Below are 22751 nucleotides of genomic sequence, written 5' to 3'. Positions count from 1 at the left end.
GGAGCCCTCCCGAATTCACAGCCTGCAAGAATTAGATTCGGCTCCATTTATCAATTCATGCAAACAAGCAAAAAGCACGTTGGGTTGAGACAATTAAATGCAATTAAAAAAAATCTTTAGTTTTTCTTTTTAGGCAGTAAAACAATACCAAAGCCACAACCAAGGAGTTAATACGCAGCTTATAAACACGCTGCGGGGAAAAGCCAAGGGGAAGCAAACAAGACCCAAACTAGATTTATCTCCAAACGTCCCATGAAGCCAAAGAATCCACTGCTATAAACACAGGAATTGCAGCCGGCCACATGAAACAAAGCCCCGCTCTCCGTGGCACCTGGGGACAGCGAGATGGAAGCGATTCCTCTGTAATGAAGATATCGATGTGCGGCGGAGGCTCTCGGAGCAGCAGCCTCCGCTGCCTGGGAAAGAAAAGGGGATTAAGTTACAGAGCGGTTCTGCGGGAGGAGAAACCCCCGTTTGAAGCGAAGCCTTCGCTGGCGTTATCTGTTTAATGTGTTGCACGCCATTCGCAGCATAAACATTTCCAGTTCATTTTAATTTCATATCAGAGGGGAATAATAAAGACAGCGGGGTTATTGGTCGCAGCTGCGGGAATGTGGCAAATGTAACTTGAAGAATTATTCTGTCAAAGAGACAGAGCCAGATATTATTGGGTTTTTTCCCTTACAGTCTTGCCAGCAGTTAAATAGGGGATTTTATTAAAAGTATTCATACAATTAAAATCTATAGCCTTTAAAGCCTTTATAGGAGCTGGAGTGAAACCAAAATAACACATTCACGTTCAAATGTTGTAGGTTTGTAACAATGAGGAGCTGCCTTCAGTTTATAAAGCAAAAAAATAAGGTTGTTTTTAACGTCTGTCTTACATTTTAAAATGTAGGTGGCTCTGAAGCGTGCAGTGATTGATAGAGCTCGGGAGGATCACCTTTCTAGGAAGCTTTCAATTTGGTGATAGAAATTTCTTATAGTTATGACCGGGGGGATCGGCGCGTCCTGAGAGGGAGAAACGAGTTCTATTTGGTACACGTGGAGTTTTAACAACCAATGCCCGGGTTTTCAGCCGTTGTCCATCAGCGTGATGGATCGTCCTTCCCAAACTGCAGCTCCAGCTGGAACGGCGAGTGTTCCTCAAACGGAGGAGCTACCCCGTGAATCGCAGCCCCAACAGCCACCCAGAGCCGCCTTCTTTTGTCTGCCTTTTTCTTTCCTTTTTGCTTTGTCTCAAAGCTTTGTCCAGTAATAAACAACTGTTTCAATCTGCTGCGCTGATCAAAAGAAATGTTTTAATCAGTCCCAGGCAAAATATCATGCTATTATGTTATCACTGGAGCAAATCATCAAAAATACAAAACAAAACTATCAGTTTAATGCGCTCCAGATCAGGAATGTCTTGCAGAAAGTTGCCTTCCTCACAGGTGCGTCCTATTTGAAGGAAAACAGCAGAATTAAAGCGCAGGGGCTGGTGCTGGGCTGAGCCTGGCTGTCAGGGCAGAAATGCCAAGATCAAATCTGACTAAGCCCAATTACTGCAAACAAAGCACTGGACATGCTTTCCTCTCTCCCAGGGATGGTTTGGTTGTTTGGTTTTTGCTTAAACTGACGAATTATCTGTAAATCACTCATCTGTGTTCTCACCTGCTGCAAACCAAACCCACAGGGACAGCTGTGGGGACACCGACCTGGTCCCCCCCACCTCCATTCGTGGCTTTGCCTGGTGACGGATCCATCCCCAAGGAGACCCAGAAGCTTCCACATTTTGGAGACAATATTCCCACCGGGAGCCGGAGCGGGGTCTGGCGATGGGAACCATCAGGGATGCAGGAGCATCCCTGCCCCGCCAGTCTGATGCGTGATCGCTTGCAGAGGTACCCGACGTCTCCTCCCAAAGATTTAGGCTCAAGCAGAGCTGGATCTCATTTCCATCCTCCGCTCTGTTCTGTGTCCAGGAGACCTACTCAGTGAAATTCCTCGTTTTTACAGCCCATGGCTCCAGCTGCACAAATGATACATGAAAACAATTTAAAAATAAGCGATCTTTCGGTGATTTGGGAAGCTCTGTTTGGAGCAGGGTGCTGGGGCTGTCCCACCAGCCAGACCTGGCAACCGTGTTCCTCAGATCATAGAATGGAATCATCAAATCATTTTGGCTGGAAAAGACCCTCAAGATCATTGAGTCCAAACATTAACCCAGCACTGGCACTAAACCATGTCCCTGGGAACCTCATCTACACGATCAGATGCATCCTCACATGGACCTTTCACACTTGTTGGATTGAAGAAATCCTGACTCTCTACAGGGTCTTCAGTCAAAGGGAAAAGGTCCATGTGGCACATGCGGCTTTCAAACACCGCCCAAAACCCCTTCTGACCAAAAACCGTCTCAGAAAGCTGGGATGTCAGTGTGGGAAGGAGGAACAGCAACAGGGATGGAGCACCTGGACCTGGCCAGATCCAGACAAGCTTGTCCCCATCCTCTCCATGACATCCTCAAGAGCTTCTCACCTGCGGTTCCAACGTCCAACACCATCAAAGCACAAAGGCTTTGGAAATGTTTGGTTTCATTTCAGTCGGAAATGAAGTCTGAGCCTTCACTTTGATTTAGTTTCACCTCAAAAATCTCCAGGAAATAAAGTTATATTTATTCTACCAGTCTAAATTCTTAAATTCTGGTAGTATTGAGAAGAAGAGAGACCTGATATTATCCGTTAGAATAACCCAGATAGAGACATTATTATCCTGCTTTTATGAAAACCAAAGGCCAAATTCATATTTATTTGAGATGCAGCAGAATCTGGCTTATATCCTGGACATGACAACATATTGTTTCAATCTATATTTTTATTAGCAATATCGATAACATTAGAAGAAATATGATACAGGAAATAGCTTACCAACTTCAATTAATTTTACAGTAAGGCTTTTTAATTAAGACAAAAGAAGAATTCTGCAAAGAAAGGGCTGAAGCTCAAAGTGTTGCTGGTAAATGGAGACGTGTGGTACCTGCACTGGAGAGACAGCGGGATTTTTACTCCATGGGTGAATAACGGTTGATAATAAATTTTTGTAAAAATACATTACTTCTCCGCTGTACTACATGATGATTCACTGCAAAAATGAAGAAATTGAGATATTTGTGTAAAGCCAAATGGAATCTGTTTGTTGTGCACAGGGAGGGGTGTCTGTGGCTCACGCTTCTGCTTTTAAAGCCCCAGTAGATTTTTATAGAGAAAGACATGTGAAATGCTCTCATTGCAGGGAGAAAACCCCCCAGTTCCAGCCCCCAAAATCTCAAGCCCTGCTAGAGGATCAGCTCTTACCTGACTCACTTGAAGCTGCTTTTGGGATAGGGAGGTTTTGCCTCCAAGTGGTTTTGGGGTGCGCAGGAGCTTTCTGAGCTGCCAGCTCTTCCTCCTTGTGCTCTGTGACCTGGATTTATGCCTTTTTAATAAACAATTATTGTTTAGGTTTAAGATGATGGTGTGCGTAGATGGCACCATGGTGCAAGTTCAGGATAAACCACTCCAGCCTCCTGGATCACTCAGATTTCTCCTGCTGTCAAAGACACCCATGAAACAGTCCCACCCTACCAAACTGCCTTAAATATACAGGGCTTTTTCAACAGTGCATTCAGCATCCCATCAAAAGCAGAATCTCCTAAGCATTTGAAGTAATGTGTGATGGAGGATGATGTTATAGGGTTACGTGGGCACAGCCAGGGCAGCATCCAACTGTGCAAACAGATATCATAGAATCACAGAATGGTTTGGGTTGAAGGGACCTTCCCAGCTCCCCAGTGCCCCCCCTGCCATGAGCAGGGACATCTTCACCAGCTCAGGTTGCTCAGAGCCCCGTCCAGCCTGGCCTGGGATGTCTCCAGGGATGGTTCATCTACCACCTCTCTGGCCAACCTGGGCCAGGCTCTCACCACCCTCAGGGCCAACAATTCCTTCCTCATGTCCAGCCTGAATCTCCCTCCTTTAGTTTAAAGCCATCACCCCTTGTGCTATCGCAACAGGCCCTGCTGAAAAATCCATCCTCACTTTTCTTATCAGCCCCTTTTAAGTATCATCGTCCTTCCCACAGCAACACGAACTGGTTTTTAGCATCACCTATTTGAAACCTTTCTAGGGAGCACAACAGCAGCGAGCATCTTTTCCCAAACCTGAATAAACAAAAGGTATTTCTGCTGGTCTCACATCCACACTGAAGAGATGCAACAGCTCTCTCCACTGCACCAGCATCCAGAGCATCACCTGAGTAACAGCAGGAATCACTCTGAGTAACCACACAAGCCCATTTCTCTTTTCTTGCCGGTTTTATTTGCAGGCTGACTGGAAGCAGATGGACCTGTGGGGCTGGGGCAGGTGAGCCCAGCGGGCGGACGAGCTGCTAAGTGCTCCCAGCTGCGGGGCAGGGCCTGGAGGAAATTGTTGGAGCCAGGACCCAGCTCCGAGATGAGATTTGGAGCCAGCATCAATAAGGAAAAAGGTGAATTTCTCAAAGAAAACAGTCTCTGGAAACCTGGAAGAGTGAGGCTTTTAAAATAAGAGGAAACTATCTGGAATCTCTGTAGTGCATCTAAGATATCTTTAGAGGGCTAGAAGCCATCCTGAGCCCTGCCCTCATCTCTGGGTTTGTTCAGGCTCTGCCTCCTTAGACAGCAAATATAACTCTTCCTGTAGATTCCTCCTTTATCGCTGGTGTTTTCCTCTCTAGTATTGAATGTTACTTGCTGGTTTGTGTAATTTGATTTATAAGCTCGAGGGGTCCTTCACAAAACCTGGACTACTTCTTATGCTTAATTGCTACGATAAACTTAAAACTCCGTGCTTTAGGACCAGCAATCTGGGAGGAAATTGTTTGATGTATGGCAGCAGAGGGTAGGTCCTTCTTGCCAACGTCACCAAAGGGACAGGGAGGAGAAATGGGTTTATAAATAACGATAAAGCTCAGAAATGATGTGAGCTCGGGGAGACCAGAGCTCTGTTAAACGTGAACAGCTTGCAGTGCAATTCCCAACATCTGCAAAAGTCCTTGCAGCCGGTTTAATTCCCAACAGCCCGGATTGCTTCGGCCGGTCTGTCTGACACCAGCTTTAATTCCCCAGGGCTGGAGGCTGAGATTTGCACACAAAGGGGTGCCCGGAGCTTGTATCCTAAACTGCAAATCAACAGGTGAAAGAAAAAGTGATTAACAAGTCCCAAGCTTTTATTCACATTGCAAGGAAAGAGTCTTTTTCTTTTCCTTTTCAAAATTACTTTATAAAAAATAACACCTCATGTTTTAAACATTGTTGGAATTGGGGGACGCATGTCCCTGCACCCGGTAACCAACATACATCCCGGGGCTGAGGATCCACCGTGGTGCTGGTGACCTTACAATTCTGCGCTCAGATGCTGTCCCTCTTATTTAGCTTTCTGAGCCACGACTGAAAAGAATCAGTGCATATTTTGTGTGTTCTAGGAGACAAATAGACACACAAAACTAAGAAGAAAGGCCACGTAAATATTGCGGAGTCATCTGTTCCCAATCGGGTGTGTTTACATATTAATGTGCAATACAAATTTGTAAACACGAGCATTTGAAACTTTTGTAGGAACCGATACCGGCCTTTTCCCTTTCTGCGGCTTTATTGGAACAGCATGTCCCTCCTGGCCCCAGCCACACATGTACATCATTTTATAGTATATACTGGATGCATTTCAAATGTGCTGGGTGCTTATTTGTTCTGGTCTATCTTGCTATCCAATCCCCGTTTGTTTTGCATAATTGTGATACAAATTATCATCTAATTACACACCAAACCACAGCAGATCAAATGTAAACCAAGGTACTTCGATCAGAAAAAGCTATATCAGATGGTGCCTTTTACACGTTTGGCTTCTCCAATAGATGTATTAAATTTGGGAGAAACTGGATAGTAAACTGTGCCTTAATTAAAAACATTATTACTTAGGGTTTTTTTGTCTCCTTGTTTTTTAAATCAACCTCCCGGTGTCTGAGCACCGAGCTCATCCCGTCTCAGTGTTGAAGGGCTCAGTGTGGAGCCCTTGGTACCGACAGTTTTAGTTGCCGAATGCTCTAAAAGGGATCAAATATTCCTGAGGAACTTCAAAGCACTCTTGGGAAAGCTCCGATGTCTAATTGCTAAGATCATTTAGCAAGTTTAATCTTAAAAAAAAAAGAAGAAGATTGTTTTCTCCCTTTTTAAAACCAGCACCATAGCAGTGGGTTTATGTTTGTATTCACCCACTAAGCCCAAAGAACGGTGACTTTTGCAATTGCCACAGGTTTTCAAATAATTTTAATAGAAGGACATGCAGAGCAAAGTGTAACTTGTTTGTATTGACAGGCGCGTGGTCCTGCTTGAAATATCGACCTCGATTCCCTCAGTTTCACATTTAATGAATAATGATTAATTGTACTGACTTATTCACTCGAGTTTTGCTACTCCTGGCCCACCAGCAGCCGTTTCGAAAGCACCACTAGAAAGTCACATGCAGGTTGTCCGCTGGTTTGGCCACAGCTTTTCTTGTATAAGCAGAAAAAAATCTATGTTATAATGTGAGCAATGCAGCCGAATTTCCATTGCGGGTATGGAAAAACCTTCCATACTGGGATGGTCAGGGACCCTTGGCTGGGTCTGAGGTGACAACGTGGCCACCGGGACAGAGCTACAGCTGCTGCAGATACTGATTTGTTTCATAAAAGAACCACCAACACCCTTTTGATTCAATACAGTGATTTTTTGAGGGGTAGTAAAGGAGATAAACGTGCCAATTTGCAAACAAGGAGGAACGAGGTGGAATTTATCTGATCTCAATTCAAATATCAACTGCTTTAAAATTGTCCATACTGAAAATGTCTGTTCTAGTCATTATTGGTCACTTTTTAACCAGACATACACTGATTTGCTGCACCACCAGCTCGTGGCCAGCAACTCTGGAATATCTTACGCAACGGCAAATGTTCCGAAAATTGGAAGTTACCCGTCGCATCCACCCATGAATTTGTGACGGATCTGAAGAGCCATCCAGCTCCCAAAAAGTGTAACCAAATGTGGGGGCCAGTCCTGGGTTGCTCGTCCCACCATTGACAGCAAGGGATGGCTTGGAAATAAGGACTCCCAGATGAAAAAAAAAATTATTATTATTATTATTTTAATAAAAATAGCAAGATAAACTGCTAAGAAACAGCATGGGAAAGCAGGTTTGTTCATTTTTAGAGTTGTACAGACCATTTAGCAAGGCAAACATGGCCCACTGTTTCATACTGGTATCACTGGAGGCTCCGTGAGCACTCAAAAGGAAACCAATGGTGGTTGATTTTTAGCAAAGTCTCATGAAAGCAAAAGTGACTTTTGCTTTTTTAATAGCCTTTGATATTGCTTGTTCTGTTCTTAATTTGTTGTCTATTATAGAAGAAAACAAAACCAAAACGCTGATACCAATTTTGATTCTTAAATCTGCACTTAATGCCTGTATCATGCTGCTTATGTCCGTAAATAGAGAATTCTCGTATCTTAGTCCCAAAATGCAGCCAGTCCCAGTCGAGCATTATTTTCAAATCTCTGTTGTCCATCAAGTAATAAAATTGGCTTCAGGTAGGGACTGAGCATTGATCAAATAAACAACAAAATCTGTGCCCCAATTTATTGCCAGCTATATTGTGCCCTTGGGAGCTAGAGATTATTTACAGGAATAACAAGAATATCCACAGGTTATAATAAAACAAACAGGACTTTTGGGAGGAATTGAAAATCTCATGTTTCATGGCCTGTAGGGTTGTCATTCTCCGGAAAGAATCTATATTTTCCACGATACCGAGCCAGGAGCATCCCTGGGGCACAGGCTGATGGGTGGGATCCTGGGTGGACCTCCTGTGTCCCCTAGGTGGGAAGAGTGTCCTGCAGAGCTCCCGGGGGTGTTTCATCCCACACAGCTCTCTGAGATGCATCGACTGTGTCTCCCAGCATGGATTTGGGTGTCGTGGGGGAGATGGGTGACCCTCCATCCCCTATTCCATCCCACCACACACCACCACCTCCTGGAGACCTCCAGAGCAGGAGCATGGAGAGCGGGGCTCTTGGGGCAGCCCTGCATCAATCTCCACTGTCTCATCCCTGCAAGGTAGGAACACATCCATCTTTTATCCCATCTCTCTTTACCTTGGCAGCAGATGCCTGAATTTACACCCCAACTCCAATAATCGAGTCACTTGGGTCCTGGAGAAACAAGGCACTTTCACGTCATTAATTAGGACCCATTAAAGCCAAGGGAATTTGAGAACATGCTCAAGCATTTGGGCAAATACAGCTCCTTTTCTGACTCGAGGTCTCAAATAGTCCCTTTTAAATCAGTGGAAAGGCTCAGAGCTCACCAGGGCTCTGAGCTGACTAAAGGCAAGCTAGATAGAGAGTTTCAGGAACACACATTTGTAGAAATGTATATTTCTACGTTTCCACTTCAGAGTGCAAATAGGAAAAGGCGACTGTACAGTTTGCTTTCAACATACAACCACGACATAAACTTTACTGAAAGGCATCATCTTGCTCTGGATCATCTCAGACCCTCCACGCTCCCAGACCTCCATCCTTCCAACAACACGACATGTTTGCCCACCAAAAGAAAGTTAAATGCCTAAAGATACCGCTCCTGTACCATGCAGTATTTCATAGTCAATAACTAGCAAGCCCTTGGGTATGAAGGAAGGAGAGACTTGCTTTACATATCAATGCTTAGAAACATTATATAATTCCACTAAAGGCAATGGTTAATTGTTGGGTGCCAGTTAGAGTGATTACATCTGCCATCTCTCAAAGAAGCTGGAATGCTGTCACTCACTTTGAAATGGCTTGCTGCATTCATCAGTCTGGATGGCACTGAGAAGTTATAACCGTACAAGCCATATGGAGGATGTAAAGAACAATTAAGTGCTTCCCGAGCAATGGGACTTGATGGGAAAATGTTTCCAGATGCATGTAATCCATACAGCACTTGACTAGCAGAACTGGGGACTTGTAGACATTGCCCGTTTAAGTCTTCGGCTTTAGCGTTTTTTAGATTGGTTATGCCGAGGGAAGATAGTTTTGGCATATCCACCACCAAGTGGGGTAAAAGATGCGGGTTGCTGCTTCCCAGTTTTTCGTGGCTTGGCAAGGCGAGAGGCTGTTGTCTTAAGAAGCTCGTAGGACAAATCTTGTAGTAGAGGGGCACGTTGAGGTTGTGCAGGTAGGTCTCGGGGCACGGCACGCCCATGTTGCTTGCTGACAAGTGGAACGTAGGAGGTGAGCAGGATGGAGAAAGCAGGGGGTTGAGAGGAGAGGGTGTCCCACCGCTGGATGTCACCGGCGAAGAGCTGGAGCTCCCACCTGCAAACAAGAACAGAAATGGGCCAGGCTGGGCTGGCTAATGTTCACAGCCGAGGAAACCTTGGAGAACTCCTCCTGCTCCACATCTCCTGCTGCTGGTACAAACCTGCTCCAAAAACCAGCTCCTGGAAAATGGCAAGTTCTGTCCATAAATTATTTGGAGAAACATTCACGTATGTTCAATCTCAGTCATTTAACTGGGACAACTGAGAGGTTCAGCTCCACACAGACAGGTATCTGCCACGTCTGTGCCTCACTGTATGTCCAATAACCTTCTCCTGTTATACTTTTGCCATTGCTATTTTAGGCCCCCTATTTTTTGTGGAAATTACAGGCAGCTTTTCCCCTTGTATATGAGAACAAAAAAATGTATTCAGCCTGATGTGGAATACTTTTTTACCTTCCTGCTCACAGGAATTGCCTAATTTTACTTGGCTTCCCATGCAATTTGAAACATACCCTTGAATACTATAGGTGTCTCCAGAAACTTTAAATGCACATGTCATTTTAACATTCTCCTTTCTGAAACGAATCAATGAACACTTTCATAATTTGGTCGAGAAGCCACACGGGCTCACTTTGCACGGGTGTATAACATCTCTGTTCAGCACCGGCTCGCTGATCCTCTTCCAGAGCAACATCCAGAGCAAAAGCGAAGAGGCGACGGCTGCTCCGGTGCGGGATGGTGCTCTGGAGCAGCCGCCCTGTGCTAAACAGATGCTGGTTTCATCCAACGCTGTTTAAGAGCCGTATGTCTCTGCTGCACATTCATTACTGCATTCTTCCAGAGACTGTTTGGGTTTTTTACCCCTTTTATTTTGATTTCTTACCAAAGTCACGGAAAAAGGAAGGAAGGGAATGTGAATCCATTTTTGCTCTGTGTTTTTCTGTATTTACATTTAATTCCGAGCGATACGCTGCCTGGCTGTGGTGGGGTCAAACTCTACATGCAACCAGCAAACACAATGAGCCGTCCAACCCAGCCACATCTGCTGGTACAGCCAGCCTGCAGAAAAACAAAGAGTTTGGGACACCGCACAAATTAATCTTGCAAACAGAGTATCTTACAGGACTCAGGGACCTCTGGTCATGGCAAATGATGGGATTGAGCTGATAAATGTGAGTGCGAGGCAGCGAACGAATCCCTGTGCAGAGCAAATGAGTGTTATTAGTAGTATTTACTTCAAGGTATCCTAAGAAACATTAGCCCATGACTTCCAGTACGAATTGAGGATCAGGGTTCACGGCGGGGAGGACAGAACAGCTCAAAGAGCAGCTTCTTTCCACCATTTCTATTAGGCTTAGAAATCCCAAGTTTGTGGCCAGTTCTTTCTTCAGCACATTGTTCACGCTTTCTTTTCATTTACCCTCTGGTTTCGGTGCTTCAGGATTTCTGGTTTTCAGCTTCTCTTCAGAAATACAGTTTTATTATTAGCAGAATGGGAGAATATTTTATATTTATATCAGTCCGGGAAATTAATTCTGAAGAAAAATACCAGTTACATAAAGACTAGCAAAAAATAAAATTCCCATGAAGCCGTAATATTTGAGCAACTGTGCAACAACCAAAGCGGTTGCTGTTCTCTCATTCCTGCTGCAGCACCGCCAGCTCCTCACAGCCTGCAAAATGGCTTCAAAAAGCTTTTTTCCGTAATGTCTTTTCTAAATAATAATAATAAAAATATAGTTCTCTTTACAACCCAACAAACCTCTTAATTTTTCCCGAATCTGATTTTTTTTAAATATGTCTGTGCATTTCTACGCCTGTACAGCATAGATTGTTCATGTTGGTTTGTTCTTTCCCGGTGTTTCCTTGCAGAGACAGGAATGATTTGGTGCGTCCCAATACATTGAAAAGTTCCCAACATAAATGACGCTTAAACTGGTGACTTTAAACCCAAACTGGAGCGCTCCAGCACGCAAATGCTCTCTTAGTTTTTTTCCCTCGGCACTGTGAACCATCCGTTTCCAAATACTATTTCCAAAGCCGTTTTTCTAGAAAAGGGCTGCAAGAAACTGCTCCATGCTTGTCAAGTGGAGGGAGATCGTTTTCTCTTATAAACTTTTCCCTCTTCCCTGCGAAGTTAATGGACCGTGGGACTACTACACCCCAAATAGCAGCCAATTTTATTTTCTGTCTCACAATGCGTTTGCTCGCAGTTGGCTGAGGGAGACACCGGTGATCACTATTATCACATTTTTAGCTAATATTCTCAAACGGCTTGGAAACAATTAGTGTAAAAGGATCAAAGCCGTAACAATCCGACTCTAAATCAGCCTCCTGCATGTTCGATTTTTTTTGTTCTAAGCATTTAAATCTGATTTTTCCCCGCGGCTGAAGCCCGACCGCGCCGGTACCCTTCCCCGCCGGTACCCTTCCCCGCCGGGGGCGAGCGACCTGCTGCTCAAATCGATTTTAACGGCATTTTTGGCCGAAAACACTTGGAACTGGCTTCCCAAACCGTTCCGCTGGCCGCCGGTTCGTTTTGTGGACCCACCTCTTTACCTTAATGGTGTAAAACCCCCAAACGCGCCCCCGCCGTGAGCTCCGGGCGTGCGGCCGCGGGTAGAGGCGGGTGGGAAACAGGCAGAGAACGGGACTTACCCTGGTTGTCTGCGCCGAAAGCCTTGAAATCCAGAGCGAGGGGCGGCCGCCACGGGTAGGTCTCCAGGAGCCCGTCCAGGACCCCCCTGCGGGGGAAAACGGGCTGAGCACCGCGGCAGGGCCGGCAGCGCGGCGAGGAGGGCGGCGGGGCGGCCCCGGCCCTTACCTGTTCCTCCCGGGATCCCGAAATCCTTTGGCGAAGGGATTCCTGTCGATCTTCAGCTTCGTGATCTGGGGGAGTGGGAGTGGAAAGGGGTGACGGGGTGAGGGGCAGGCAAGGACCGGCCGTCGGGGCTCTCCATCCTGCCGGCTCCCTGGTACCGTCGGAGCTCTCCGTCCCCCCAGCTTCCCGGTACCTGTTGGTTTTGATAAGCCGTCACGGTGGTGAATTCGGTCTCCTGGAAAGAGAAGGTCTGCACCCCCTCGGCCGGAAGCGACTGGATCTGCGCCAGGTCGAAGCGGGAATCCTGGGCGATAACGTGGACGCGGGGCTTGTACTTGTGCATGGACTGAAGGATGATCTGTGCGGGGGGAGAGGCCGGCTGAGCCCCCCCGACAGGGAGAAGGGCAGGAAAAGAAGCCGATACAAGACGCGGGTGGGATCCAGCCCTCAGCCCCGGGGCAAGAGGGTCCGGCCCGCCGCAGTTTTGGCGCTGCCCCCCGGGATGATGCTCTGCCTCCTCCCCCGGTCACCCCGGCGAGGCTACCCCACACCTACGTGTCCCTTGTCGTCCATCTCGTTGTTGGTGAGCTTCACCCGGTCGAAGCTGATGATTTGCCTCATCCAGGTCTCCCCCGAGCAGGGGGAGTCGGGGTGGATGTAGAGCCGGGGGGTGATGCAGGAGTGATCCGTGTTCCCCGCCACCATCCACTGCGAGCTGTGATACACGTACCTGGCCCGGGCCGGGCATAGGTCAAGCCGCGGGAAACCCTTCCCCAGCACTTCCCTCCCGCAACGGATTCTATACATGTGTGCGAGCCCGATAGTCCCCACCCGCCTCTCACCTGTGCAACCCTTATTTCACACCGGAGCACTAAATGCAGATGGGGCACATTGCAAACACCCAGAGGGATCCCGCGTGGGTGTGTGGAAGCCCCGCTGGTGTGTCCCCCCCATATCGTACCTGTATCTTTTGGAGTCCACCGGCACGACATCGATGGCGATGTAATAGTGCTTGAGTGGCTCCAGCCCCTTCACCTTCACCCTGACCGACGGGAACATTCTCCTGCGGGCAGAGGGGAAGAGCTGCCGGTTAAACGGCGAAAACGGGTTGAAAAAAAACCAAACAAAACAACAACTCAACGGGCATGGGGAAAAAATATTTTCAAACTCGACAAAAATAAGGAAAAAACGGAAATAAAAATACTCACCAGAAAATAAGGACAAAAAAAAAAAAAAAAACAAAAACCAAACAAACAAACAAAAAAAAAACAAAAAAGGAAAAAAAATGGTAACGAAAAAGAGACAAAGGAAAAAAGAAGCGCGGTGCAGAGGAGTAGCCGGAGCGGGGAACGGGCAGCGGGGAAGGGGCAGCGGAGCGGCGGTGCCGCCGGTACCTGCCGGCCTTGGTGATGATCATCTCGGTGCCGATCTCATGGAACCTCCTCCAGAGCTCGGCTCCCTGCAGCTCCACCTGCACCCCGGCCCCCGCCTCCCGACTCTCCGCGCCGCCCTTGGGCCGCTTTTCTGCGGGGAAGAGAAACGGGAGGAGGCGGCTCGGGTGGCTCCGGGGGTCCCGCCGCCACCCCGGGGGTCCCCGCCGCTACCAACCCGGCTCCGGGGCCCTGCGGTTCTGCCTGGTGCCGGCCCCGCTGTCCTCGTCGGGACCCTCTGGCACCTTCCTCTTGGCCGAACGTCCCACCAGAGCTTCCACCGAGAAGGCGTGAGCCCGGGAGCTGAGCGCCATCCTCCCCCCGGGGCTGGGGTGCCCCCCGGGCGGCTGCGGGACTCAGGCGGGCGGCGGCGGCTCCATCCCGGCCGGTACCCAGCGACCCTCGTCCGGTCACCGCCCGGCTCCCGTCGGGGGGCAGCGGCCACGGTGAGATCCTCTTGCATCCAACTGAGTCAATAGACGGCTGCGGGCTCCACTGTTTGTTTTGGAAACTGGTGGGAGCATAAGAAACATTGAGTGACATTTCATAGGAGTAACGGGGGGGGGGGTCTGGGGGAAGAAGGGGAGGGAGGGGAGAGCGGGCGGTGGAGGGGAAGAGGAGCCGGCCCCGTCTAGGATCAATAAAAGAGTTACTGTTCTCCATTAAATTGTAAAACTCAAAGAAATTTGACATAATTGCACACTAGGGGCCACTTTTCCAACAAAAGTGCAAATAACGTTTAACCAGAACCAGCACAAAAAGAAAAAAAAGATAGGAAAAAGAAAAAAAAAGGAATAAAGACAAGGGAAAGCCATGGTCGTGTGTGTCTGCTCTAGGCCTGGCTGCGCGGGGCTTTGCTGGAGCCGGGCTGGTCACATGCGGTCCCTCCGGTGTCCCCGGCATGACAGTGTCACCCCCAGACTACGGGACAGCGCTGGACAGGCAGATGGGCTTGTCCCACATTTTCGGTTGTTTTTTTGTTCGTTTGGTTGTTTTTTTGGTTGTTTCGTCCTTTTGTCCTTTTTGCATATGTGTGTTTCTATAATTTATATTACTATTATTTTCTAAAGGCAGCCCCCCTCCCGCCTGCCCTGGGATGGTTCCACTGCTCCGCTTCAAGGCGATCCCAGCAGCAGCAACTGCGCTGAATTAAGGACAGCAATCCCAGTTTTCCACCTGGGCTGGGGCTGAGGGGGCTCCGGGCTGAGCGGGGGATCTGGCAGGGACACTCAGCTGTGCAGGCAACGGGCTGCGATGAATTCGCACAGTGATTTTTGGGCCCCTATCGGGGACCTCCCCACCCTGCAAAAGCTTGAATGCACTGCACTGATTCATTTTCCATCCAGGCACCCTCCCCAGAGCTGGCACTAAAGGGGATCCTGGGGCTTGGTTTTTATTTGGGGGGAGGGAGGGGGCGTAAAGCAGTGGTAATAATGCTAAAGAGGGTGGGTGTCCGCCTGCCCCATCCCCTGCGCATTCCTCCCCGCTGCCTCCCCCCGCACGGGGTCAGCCGGGACCGACCAGCCTTAACGGGAAGAAAATGTGGAAAGGGATAAAATTCAGAGGCCAGCTGAGAAAGCAGGTTGGGGAATGAGGGAGCTGTAGCTTCAGGATGGGCAGGGGATGGTCTGCAGAGCTCCCTGTCCCACTTCCAGATGCTCCTGGGGCCTGGGGGGTGGGGGGAGCACTGGTTTACTAAAATATTTCACTTTTCAGGATTTCTTGCTGGATTTGTCTGTGTCTGTGTCCTGGTGCACACATTTCTTCCAAGCCTTGGGCCGGCAGCGGAGTCAAAACTGCTTTTTCTTAGTGGAGACAACCAAACCCAAATGTCAGACAGTGACTATCTGGCAAGACGGTTTTCAAATGTACAGTTTAAAAACCCTGTAGGCTCAGGCTGTTGTCCTCAAATCCCTGTTCCAAGGGATTCCATTACTCAGTTTACGATGGGGTTTGATACTCACTTATACATTTGTAGGTATGGATACTGATTTATACATTTTTTAACACACATTTATACATGGAACTCCTGGCCTATCTCACTCAGACAGGAGTTTGTCTAAAGAAAAACCTTGGAGGAAGCAAACAGGTGCAGATGTGGGTGCTGAATGCCGGAGATTCCTGGGGCACCCGGTTGAAAGCTGCTCACCTTTCTGGCTGCTGAATTTTCTCCATGCACGTGGTCCTGGTATCAGCTCCGGTTCAAACCACAGCGACTGGGACAGATGCACATAAGCTGTAGAATCAATATATGGAAGGATGTTTCTTGCATTTGCTTCCCCAGGCTTTTGGGGAGCAGTGTGCACTTGGGGTTACATGGGGGAAGAGCTTGCCCAGACTTTGGCAGGAGCATCTGCCCTTCGGAGAGGCTGATTACATTCAGATTTCACTTTTATCAAGGATAACGGTGCTTCTCTTCTTTTGCAAAGTGTCTCAAAATCCGGAGACCAGCAATGTTGTGTCATAATCTGCACCATGTGGTGGTTTTGTCCCCGTGTTACTCCACCCGTGTCTATCAGCGGAAACCCTGCAAAACCCACAAAACATGGTTTTCCTTCACACAAGGCACGTTTGGATGGTCCTGGGACATTATCCCACAGGTGTCCCCATCCATCGGGGTGAGAAATGGATAGATGGCAGGGGCAGAGATTTTTGGGAGGGTATCTTGCTCTGCTCCCCCCGTCAGGATCGGCTCCACAGACACAAATCTTTAGTTCTTCTTACACAGAGAAATGAAGCAAATTTCATAGACATGTTCATAATTACAAGAGCGTAAGCTCATGATTTAGAAGGTGGGTGACGCGCGGGTCCTGGCCAGTGCTGATAGAAGCCAGCTGAGGGCACGACGTGTGAACCTTTATCTCTGCTGACATGACATATTATTTAAAAGTATTTCGAGTAATCTTTTATTTCCTCAGCGTTGCAACACATTTCAAGAACTTGGCCGGGGATCAACTGAGCCTTTTTTTAATTTCCTACAATGAAAAAGTAAAACAAAAATAAAGCCCAATTGAGATGATATAATCAGGAACATTTTGAGGGTTTAGGTTAAATCAATATGTCAGAGAAGGGTTTTCAGGGGACTTGGAGAGCTTTAATCTGTCAAGGACTGACTCAGACCCTTCTTGGGCTTTGTAATCTTATTGTCTTTACCAAATGATGTGATGGGATGTCACGTATTACCGTCATCAGAAAATCAAGCAAATAATCAGTTGGCACAAAGTTCAGAATAACTAACTTAATTTTAAAGCAAGTGCTATGCAATATGCCAGAAGTGTTTGCTTAACTTGAAAATGATCTTTTAATACTGTCCATTAGGCTGCTAAAGCAGACAGGTAAATTCCCAACACGGACCTTCCTGACCACGCTCTGGGCAGATTTTGGGATATTTAATTGTGTTCAAGCTGCACTTGGTTTTGCCAAGATTTACTTTGCATTTGACAAAGCAAAACAAAAAATCCAAAGCAAACCAAGCCCGGCTTGTGGCTTGGGGTAATATTTGAATATGACCTGCACTCAATTGTGCATCTAATACTTTTATCTTTCTCATCTCCAGCTGACATGCCATAGATTTATATAAAGCTGCAATTATAAGTTTAACGCTTGTACATTTTCACCTCCAGCTTGTTTCCCAACCTTATTGTTACTAAGAAATCAATGATATTTCTTTTTCAGATCCCAGCCTATTTGCTTGTCACGTTGTAAATATAAATGAATGTGCTGCCTCAAATCCAGTAGAGATAAACCTGACACTGAAGAAATGCAAGCTAATAACTAATATTGCAATGTGCAAATAATATCATAAAAATATAATAAACTTATGGATGGTGCAGTGTGCTGCAAAGAGCCGCCACTATCAGCATGGTAAGGGACAGCAGGTTTGTTGTGGGGTAACATTAAAGATGCAATAAAACAATGTCTAAGTTCTTTGGCTGATACACGGGCTGCAACAGGAGTGGGTGAAAGTGTCAGCTCAATAACCTTCCGTGGGCTGAAATTACACTGGTTTGGGTTCTAAGAGACCTGGAATTTGTGGTATTCAACTTTAATTTTTCTAAATGTAACTACGATTTCTTGTGAGCCATTAACTAATTACTTATTAGCGGATTAACAAATACTTATTTTTTTCTAAAATACAATTTTTTTAAACAGAAAATCCTCAAGACTAAGTAAATCTTGGCAGAAACTCCCCGAAGTAGCTCATAACAGCACTTAGGAGATTGTTTTCCCTCATGTTCCCAAAGGCCGGTCCCACAGCAAAGCTTTAATTTCATTCTCCACCTTATTTTCCCAGTAATGAACTCTGGAAAACCTCTGCTGTTGGGTCCCAGTACTGTGCGATAGTGTGACCTCTCTGTCCCCCCAGGGCTGTGTCACCTGCGCTGGCCAGAGCAGGAGGTGACGGGACGGTCCAGCATGTTCTCGCCCTCAGGAACAGCCTGAATTAATTTAATGGCAAACAAATGACAGATCTGGGCAAGAAATGGCCAGATTTTAGTGGTGGACAGTGGGTGCTGAAGTCTCTTGGTCAGGCAAGGTCCTAAGGAGGTTCTTCACTGCCACGTGAGCTGTGTTAGTTAAAGTTAGATTAAAAGAAATCTCTGTTATTTTATCTTATTTTATACATAAGCCACCCCTTCGAAAGGCTGCACAGGGAATAGGATTTAACTTTAAGGAAATGAGTCAGTGAAGTAAAAACAATATATAGAGCATTCGGGGAAAGTTCAATCAAATTAGGGGACTCTGATCGCTTCATGATGAGAGAAGGGTTAGTGGTGATCCCCGCCACAGCCAGGGAAGGGTCAGTGATGTCCACTTGCTGCTGGGGTAAGGGTGAAACCGCCATGTGCATCTCATGAGGGTGAGACCACCATGTTCATCTCATGAGGGTGAGACCACCTTGTGCATCTCTGCTACAAGACATGACGTGCCACCACAAGGACTTTCATCCAGCAGCTCTGGCTGCAGTCATGTGTCCTGTTGAGATCTTTCCTGGGACCACCAAGGTGGCTGGGGCAATGCAACAAGGGCTTCTGTCCGATATCTCACTGCAACCTCAACATATTTCCTGGAAAAGCAAGATTTCTGGGCCATGAGGAACATTTTCAAGGTGACCTTTCACAACCCAGCTCCTGGTTTTTGACCAGTGGTTGCATACGAGGTGTGAAAGTGAAGAGAAGCTGCTCCATCCCTTGTCCAGCCAGCTCCACCTGAGAAGCCCCTGCCAGCCCGGCCATCCCACCCAGCACCACCTTTCCTCCATCATCATTTCCCTAGAGCAGAGACGTAAGACCAAGACAAGGACCCTTCCCCCTTTTAAGTCAAGGGAAAAATTCCTGCTGTGTTGAACTTTTCTCATAATACTTAAAGAAAATACTTAAAGAATGTGTAATAATAGGGGATTTAGACAGAGCGAAATCACCACATGGATGGAGTAGAAAACCTTCAGAATGGCACCAAAATGTGTCCTGTCCAGCTTTACTGCAAGGAATTGCACAGGGGGAGGAGAGGTTGACCCTGCATGAGCCCCAGGAGCTGTGGGACCCCCTGTCCCCAGGGCCACCCCCTGTCCCCAAGGCCACCCCCGGCTCTCATCACCCCTGGAGCACAGGGAGGGAAAGGCCGAGTTCTCGGTTTAGCTGCCAGGGAAACCACACAGGAGAAGCAAAATTAAAAATAGTTACGGGGAAGCTGATACTGAGTTATTCTATATTCCTGGACAGACCCGGGGCCACGTTCAACCCTCGGCGCTGGGGCCGGGCAGAATCCAGAGCATCTCAGGGTCTTGGGAACCCTGCCTAGGGCCCGACCAGCCGTGAGACTTTTCACAGTAGGAATCTGAGGGCAAAAAGTCTTTTTAGATAAGAAAATGGTATTATTTTTACAAATTTCAGCCTATATTCTGGTTTGCTTCACATTAAAGAGTAACTGGATACTTTGAGACACCTCCTTGGTGCTGGGGCATACGGGGAAGGTCCTTTGGTGGCCTTGAGCTCATCATCTGCTCTGAAAGCAAAAACGGGCCAAGGTCTCCTGCGATGGCCAAGATTTGGGGCCAGGGAGGATGCCTTGATTTGTTACTTATCAGGGGAATATCTCACCAAATCCTGATGTCTGGACTAAGCTTCACTCCCGCCTTCCCTGGGCTTGGAGAAGGTGGGTCCTCACAAGACGTGATGATTTATCCCTGGTCCCTCTGTTTCTGGTGCAGAGTGCTTTTCCAACTGTTTGCTTTCCACTGATTCCTTCCCACTGCCGCCACCTCTTTGCTGCAGCACTCAGCCCCAAAACGGGTTTGAGACTTTTCCCTCCCTGTCTGGAAAGATAAACTCAAACTCTGGCCTTAAACCGAGCCCACACCTGGGAGAGATTGACCGGCTGCGGAGAAACTCAGCTTTGTTTTGTTATTCTGTCCTTGGATATTACAGCTAATAATTGCTGTAAATGCAGATATAAAGGGATGAGAATAAAAGCTTGTAGGGGTGATACATCAAGGAGAAGGACAATAAATCAAGAGTTTTGCAAGGAAGCTTTCACTCAGCTTCCAAGCACTGAAATGGTTTTGAGTTGTTAGCTTGCATTTTGATTAGGAAGTGACTTTTGAAATTAAACAGAAAAGATACAATCTTAGTATTTCATAAGTTCTGCCAATACAAATATCTGTCAGCAGATATGTAAAGAATAGCTTTAAAAACAAGAAAAAGAATCACATGAAGTTTTCTAAGGAGAGTGATGTCACCCCCAACCAAGCTATCTATTCTTTGTATTTGAAATTAAAACCGCATGAACTCTCCATGCGAAGCTGGGTGAAACTGCTTTTTCAAGTATCCCCTTAGGGATGATGAATATTATTTTCTGGTTTTAATTTTAAAGTAATAAATAAATGTGATTGACTTGCTGCCCAACAGAACTGAGCTGTGCAAAATACATAAATGCAATCCGTGTATGTTAATGTACAGGTAGTTGCTATATGAAGTCTGTCAAAGAAATGTATACATGGCTAGTATTGTTGGAGCAGAAGAAAATCAGCATTTACTGGTCAACAATCTTCAGTGTCATGAGGAACTTCAGCTCAGAGAAGAGGAAAATCTGTCTCCACGGTATTATCTCCCTTTCCAAAGTTTCCTTCTGGCTGCACTGGGTCACAGGCTGCAGACTGTAAATTATACAGCCGAAAATCAGACAATCTTTTTCAATAAGGGAAGAAGAAAACCATGCAATGATTTAATATAAGGAACAGTTCAGCTTATGGCTTTCTCTTGTTTGCAAATGTGGATGGTTCTGTTGAGATCCAAAAACCACTCCAAACCATCCAAATTAACAAATAACCATCTGGCCTGGTGGCTCAACACCTCCCATGGCCATAAATTCAAATCCCAGCAACATTAGCAAGGGATTTGCTCTGGAAAACCAGCTCTGTCCTCGGGTAATGTAAAAACAAGGTGAGATGGGAAGGCTCCTGGCAGAGCTGCAGCTCGGGGTGAGCCGGCTCCAGCTGAGCATCCCTTGGCTTTCGGAGAGGAATGGAGCTCTTGGCTTGTGAGGAGCATCCCCTCCCCAACTCATGGTGCCCATCCCAATGGTTGGGCTCCCCAAGCCCTTCCCAGGGTCTGACACCCCCACTCAGCACCGTCTCCATGGTGTTTCTCCATCAACATGATCTGTCCCAGCACCAAGATACCTTGCACACTCTTGGGGTTCACCAGAGCCATAGTGGACATGGACCAGTGCTCACCAGCTGGAGTTTTCTTCCTAAGGTCTTCAGGACCAAAGCAAGTCAAGCCCGTAGGTGCTAGAAGAGAGATCTTCTTATCCAAGATGTAAAATCCTTCTCTCTGGCCGGGGTTGCTATGATCTGCAAAGAGATTTTCCATTCTTGGTTGGAGACCATACTGCAAAATAGGAAGATTTGGAGGCAACGAAATAGGTTCCTTTGTTATGTGCAATATATTGACATCAGCTCCTTTCCTTGTGTATTTTTTTCTAGATAAATTGCAATTTAACATTAGGAGAATACAGATAATGTCCCTGAGAAGCCCTCTCAGCAGTGAGAAGAGCCCCAAAATCCTCATAACCACCACGAGTCTGGGCACCACGGCCCTGGAGCCCCAATCAAGCCCTTGATCTACCTCATCTGCCTGAATTAATACCCTGCCCTGCCACTCTTGGCCAGAAGGCTGAGTTATTATTATAGCTCATGTATGAAAGATTTACCTCTTCCTAACCCTCAAGACCTGGAACTTGCAGCTGAGTCTGATTTTGGCTCCGCAGCAAGTTTTATCCATCGAGAAGTTGTATACCTTCTGCACATCTGGTTGTGTTTGGGGCTGATATTGCCCTTCCGAGCTGCTCATGTCTGTCTGTGCCCATTAGTTACCAGAGTCAACAACCCCTCACTGTGAAGAACCTGGTGGACACCTTACATTGAAATATAATGGGTAATTCGTTAGCAATCCCATGTTCGAAGGCTTAGGACTGAGCAATGACATTAAACCAAGCGACAGGGCAGGCTTTGATTCTTCCACAACACAGCCACCAAAGGCAGAAGGTTGGGCAGCTCCTGCACTGCCAGAAACAAATAGTTTGTGTTGAAAAAAAGCCCTCTGAAAGATGTCTTTTAGCCCAGAACATAAATCATGTCCTGTGCCACTAATGATGAGTGGGCTTGAAACTTCTGGTTTTGTCAGAGCACCAAAGCCCCACAGACATTCCCCAGAACTAACAACCACAGGAGATGATGCTCCAGCATGGCAGGAGCTGCCCCAGCCCCGGCTGAATGCCACAGACCCTCGGGGTCACCCCACGGGCTCCCCCACACTTTGATTCTGTTTTTCCATTGCTCCTGCGACCCTCAGACCCGCAGCACATGTAGGGCCAGGGGAGTTGCAATAAGCTGTAGGGAGATGGATTTATTTTATTCTGGATTTCTGCCTACCTTCGTGCGTCTGCTCTCTTTTATTGTCTCACATTCCACAAGCTCAAAGCACTTCCATACATAACAGAATTAATCCAGTTCACTGAAATACATGACAAAGTTCAGCATTGATAATACCAAATGCTTCTGCTCTGCACATCCTCCAACTCCCCATCCTGATCTATCCCAGAAACGGCAAATTCAGTTAAATTAATGCAATTTCACAAGGGTTTTTTTCTAGCATTACTGGG

General features: G+C 47.0%; 1 protein-coding gene across 2 annotated transcripts; it reads right to left on the bottom strand.

The window, feature by feature from the left end:
• Positions 1 to 6305: 6305 nt before the first annotated feature.
• On the bottom strand, positions 6306 to 14025 carry TBX22 (T-box transcription factor 22). 2 transcript variants are annotated; one of them, XM_065077391.1, is made up of 8 exons: positions 13765 to 14025; positions 13551 to 13680; positions 13118 to 13219; positions 12712 to 12886; positions 12350 to 12460; positions 12160 to 12224; positions 11994 to 12079; positions 6306 to 9388 (listed from the first exon to the last, which is right to left on the bottom strand). In XM_065077391.1, exons 1-8 carry the CDS (start codon positions 13898 to 13900, stop codon positions 8778 to 8780), a joined length of 1416 nt encoding a protein of 471 aa, XP_064933463.1. In that variant the 5' UTR covers positions 13901 to 14025; the 3' UTR covers positions 6306 to 8777. The 2 variants fall into 2 exon arrangements, with proteins under 2 accessions (XP_064933463.1, XP_064933462.1); XM_065077390.1 differs by having other exon boundaries at positions 12350 to 12514; positions 13765 to 14023.
• Positions 14026 to 22751: the final 8726 nt, after the last annotated feature.

Source organism: Columba livia, chromosome 12 (genome assembly GCF_036013475.1).
Source record: "Columba livia isolate bColLiv1 breed racing homer chromosome 12, bColLiv1.pat.W.v2, whole genome shotgun sequence".
NCBI lineage: Eukaryota > Metazoa > Chordata > Aves > Columbiformes > Columbidae > Columba > Columba livia.
Note: the sequence above shows the minus strand (reverse complement) of the source record. Positions and strands in the feature narration are given on the sequence as shown.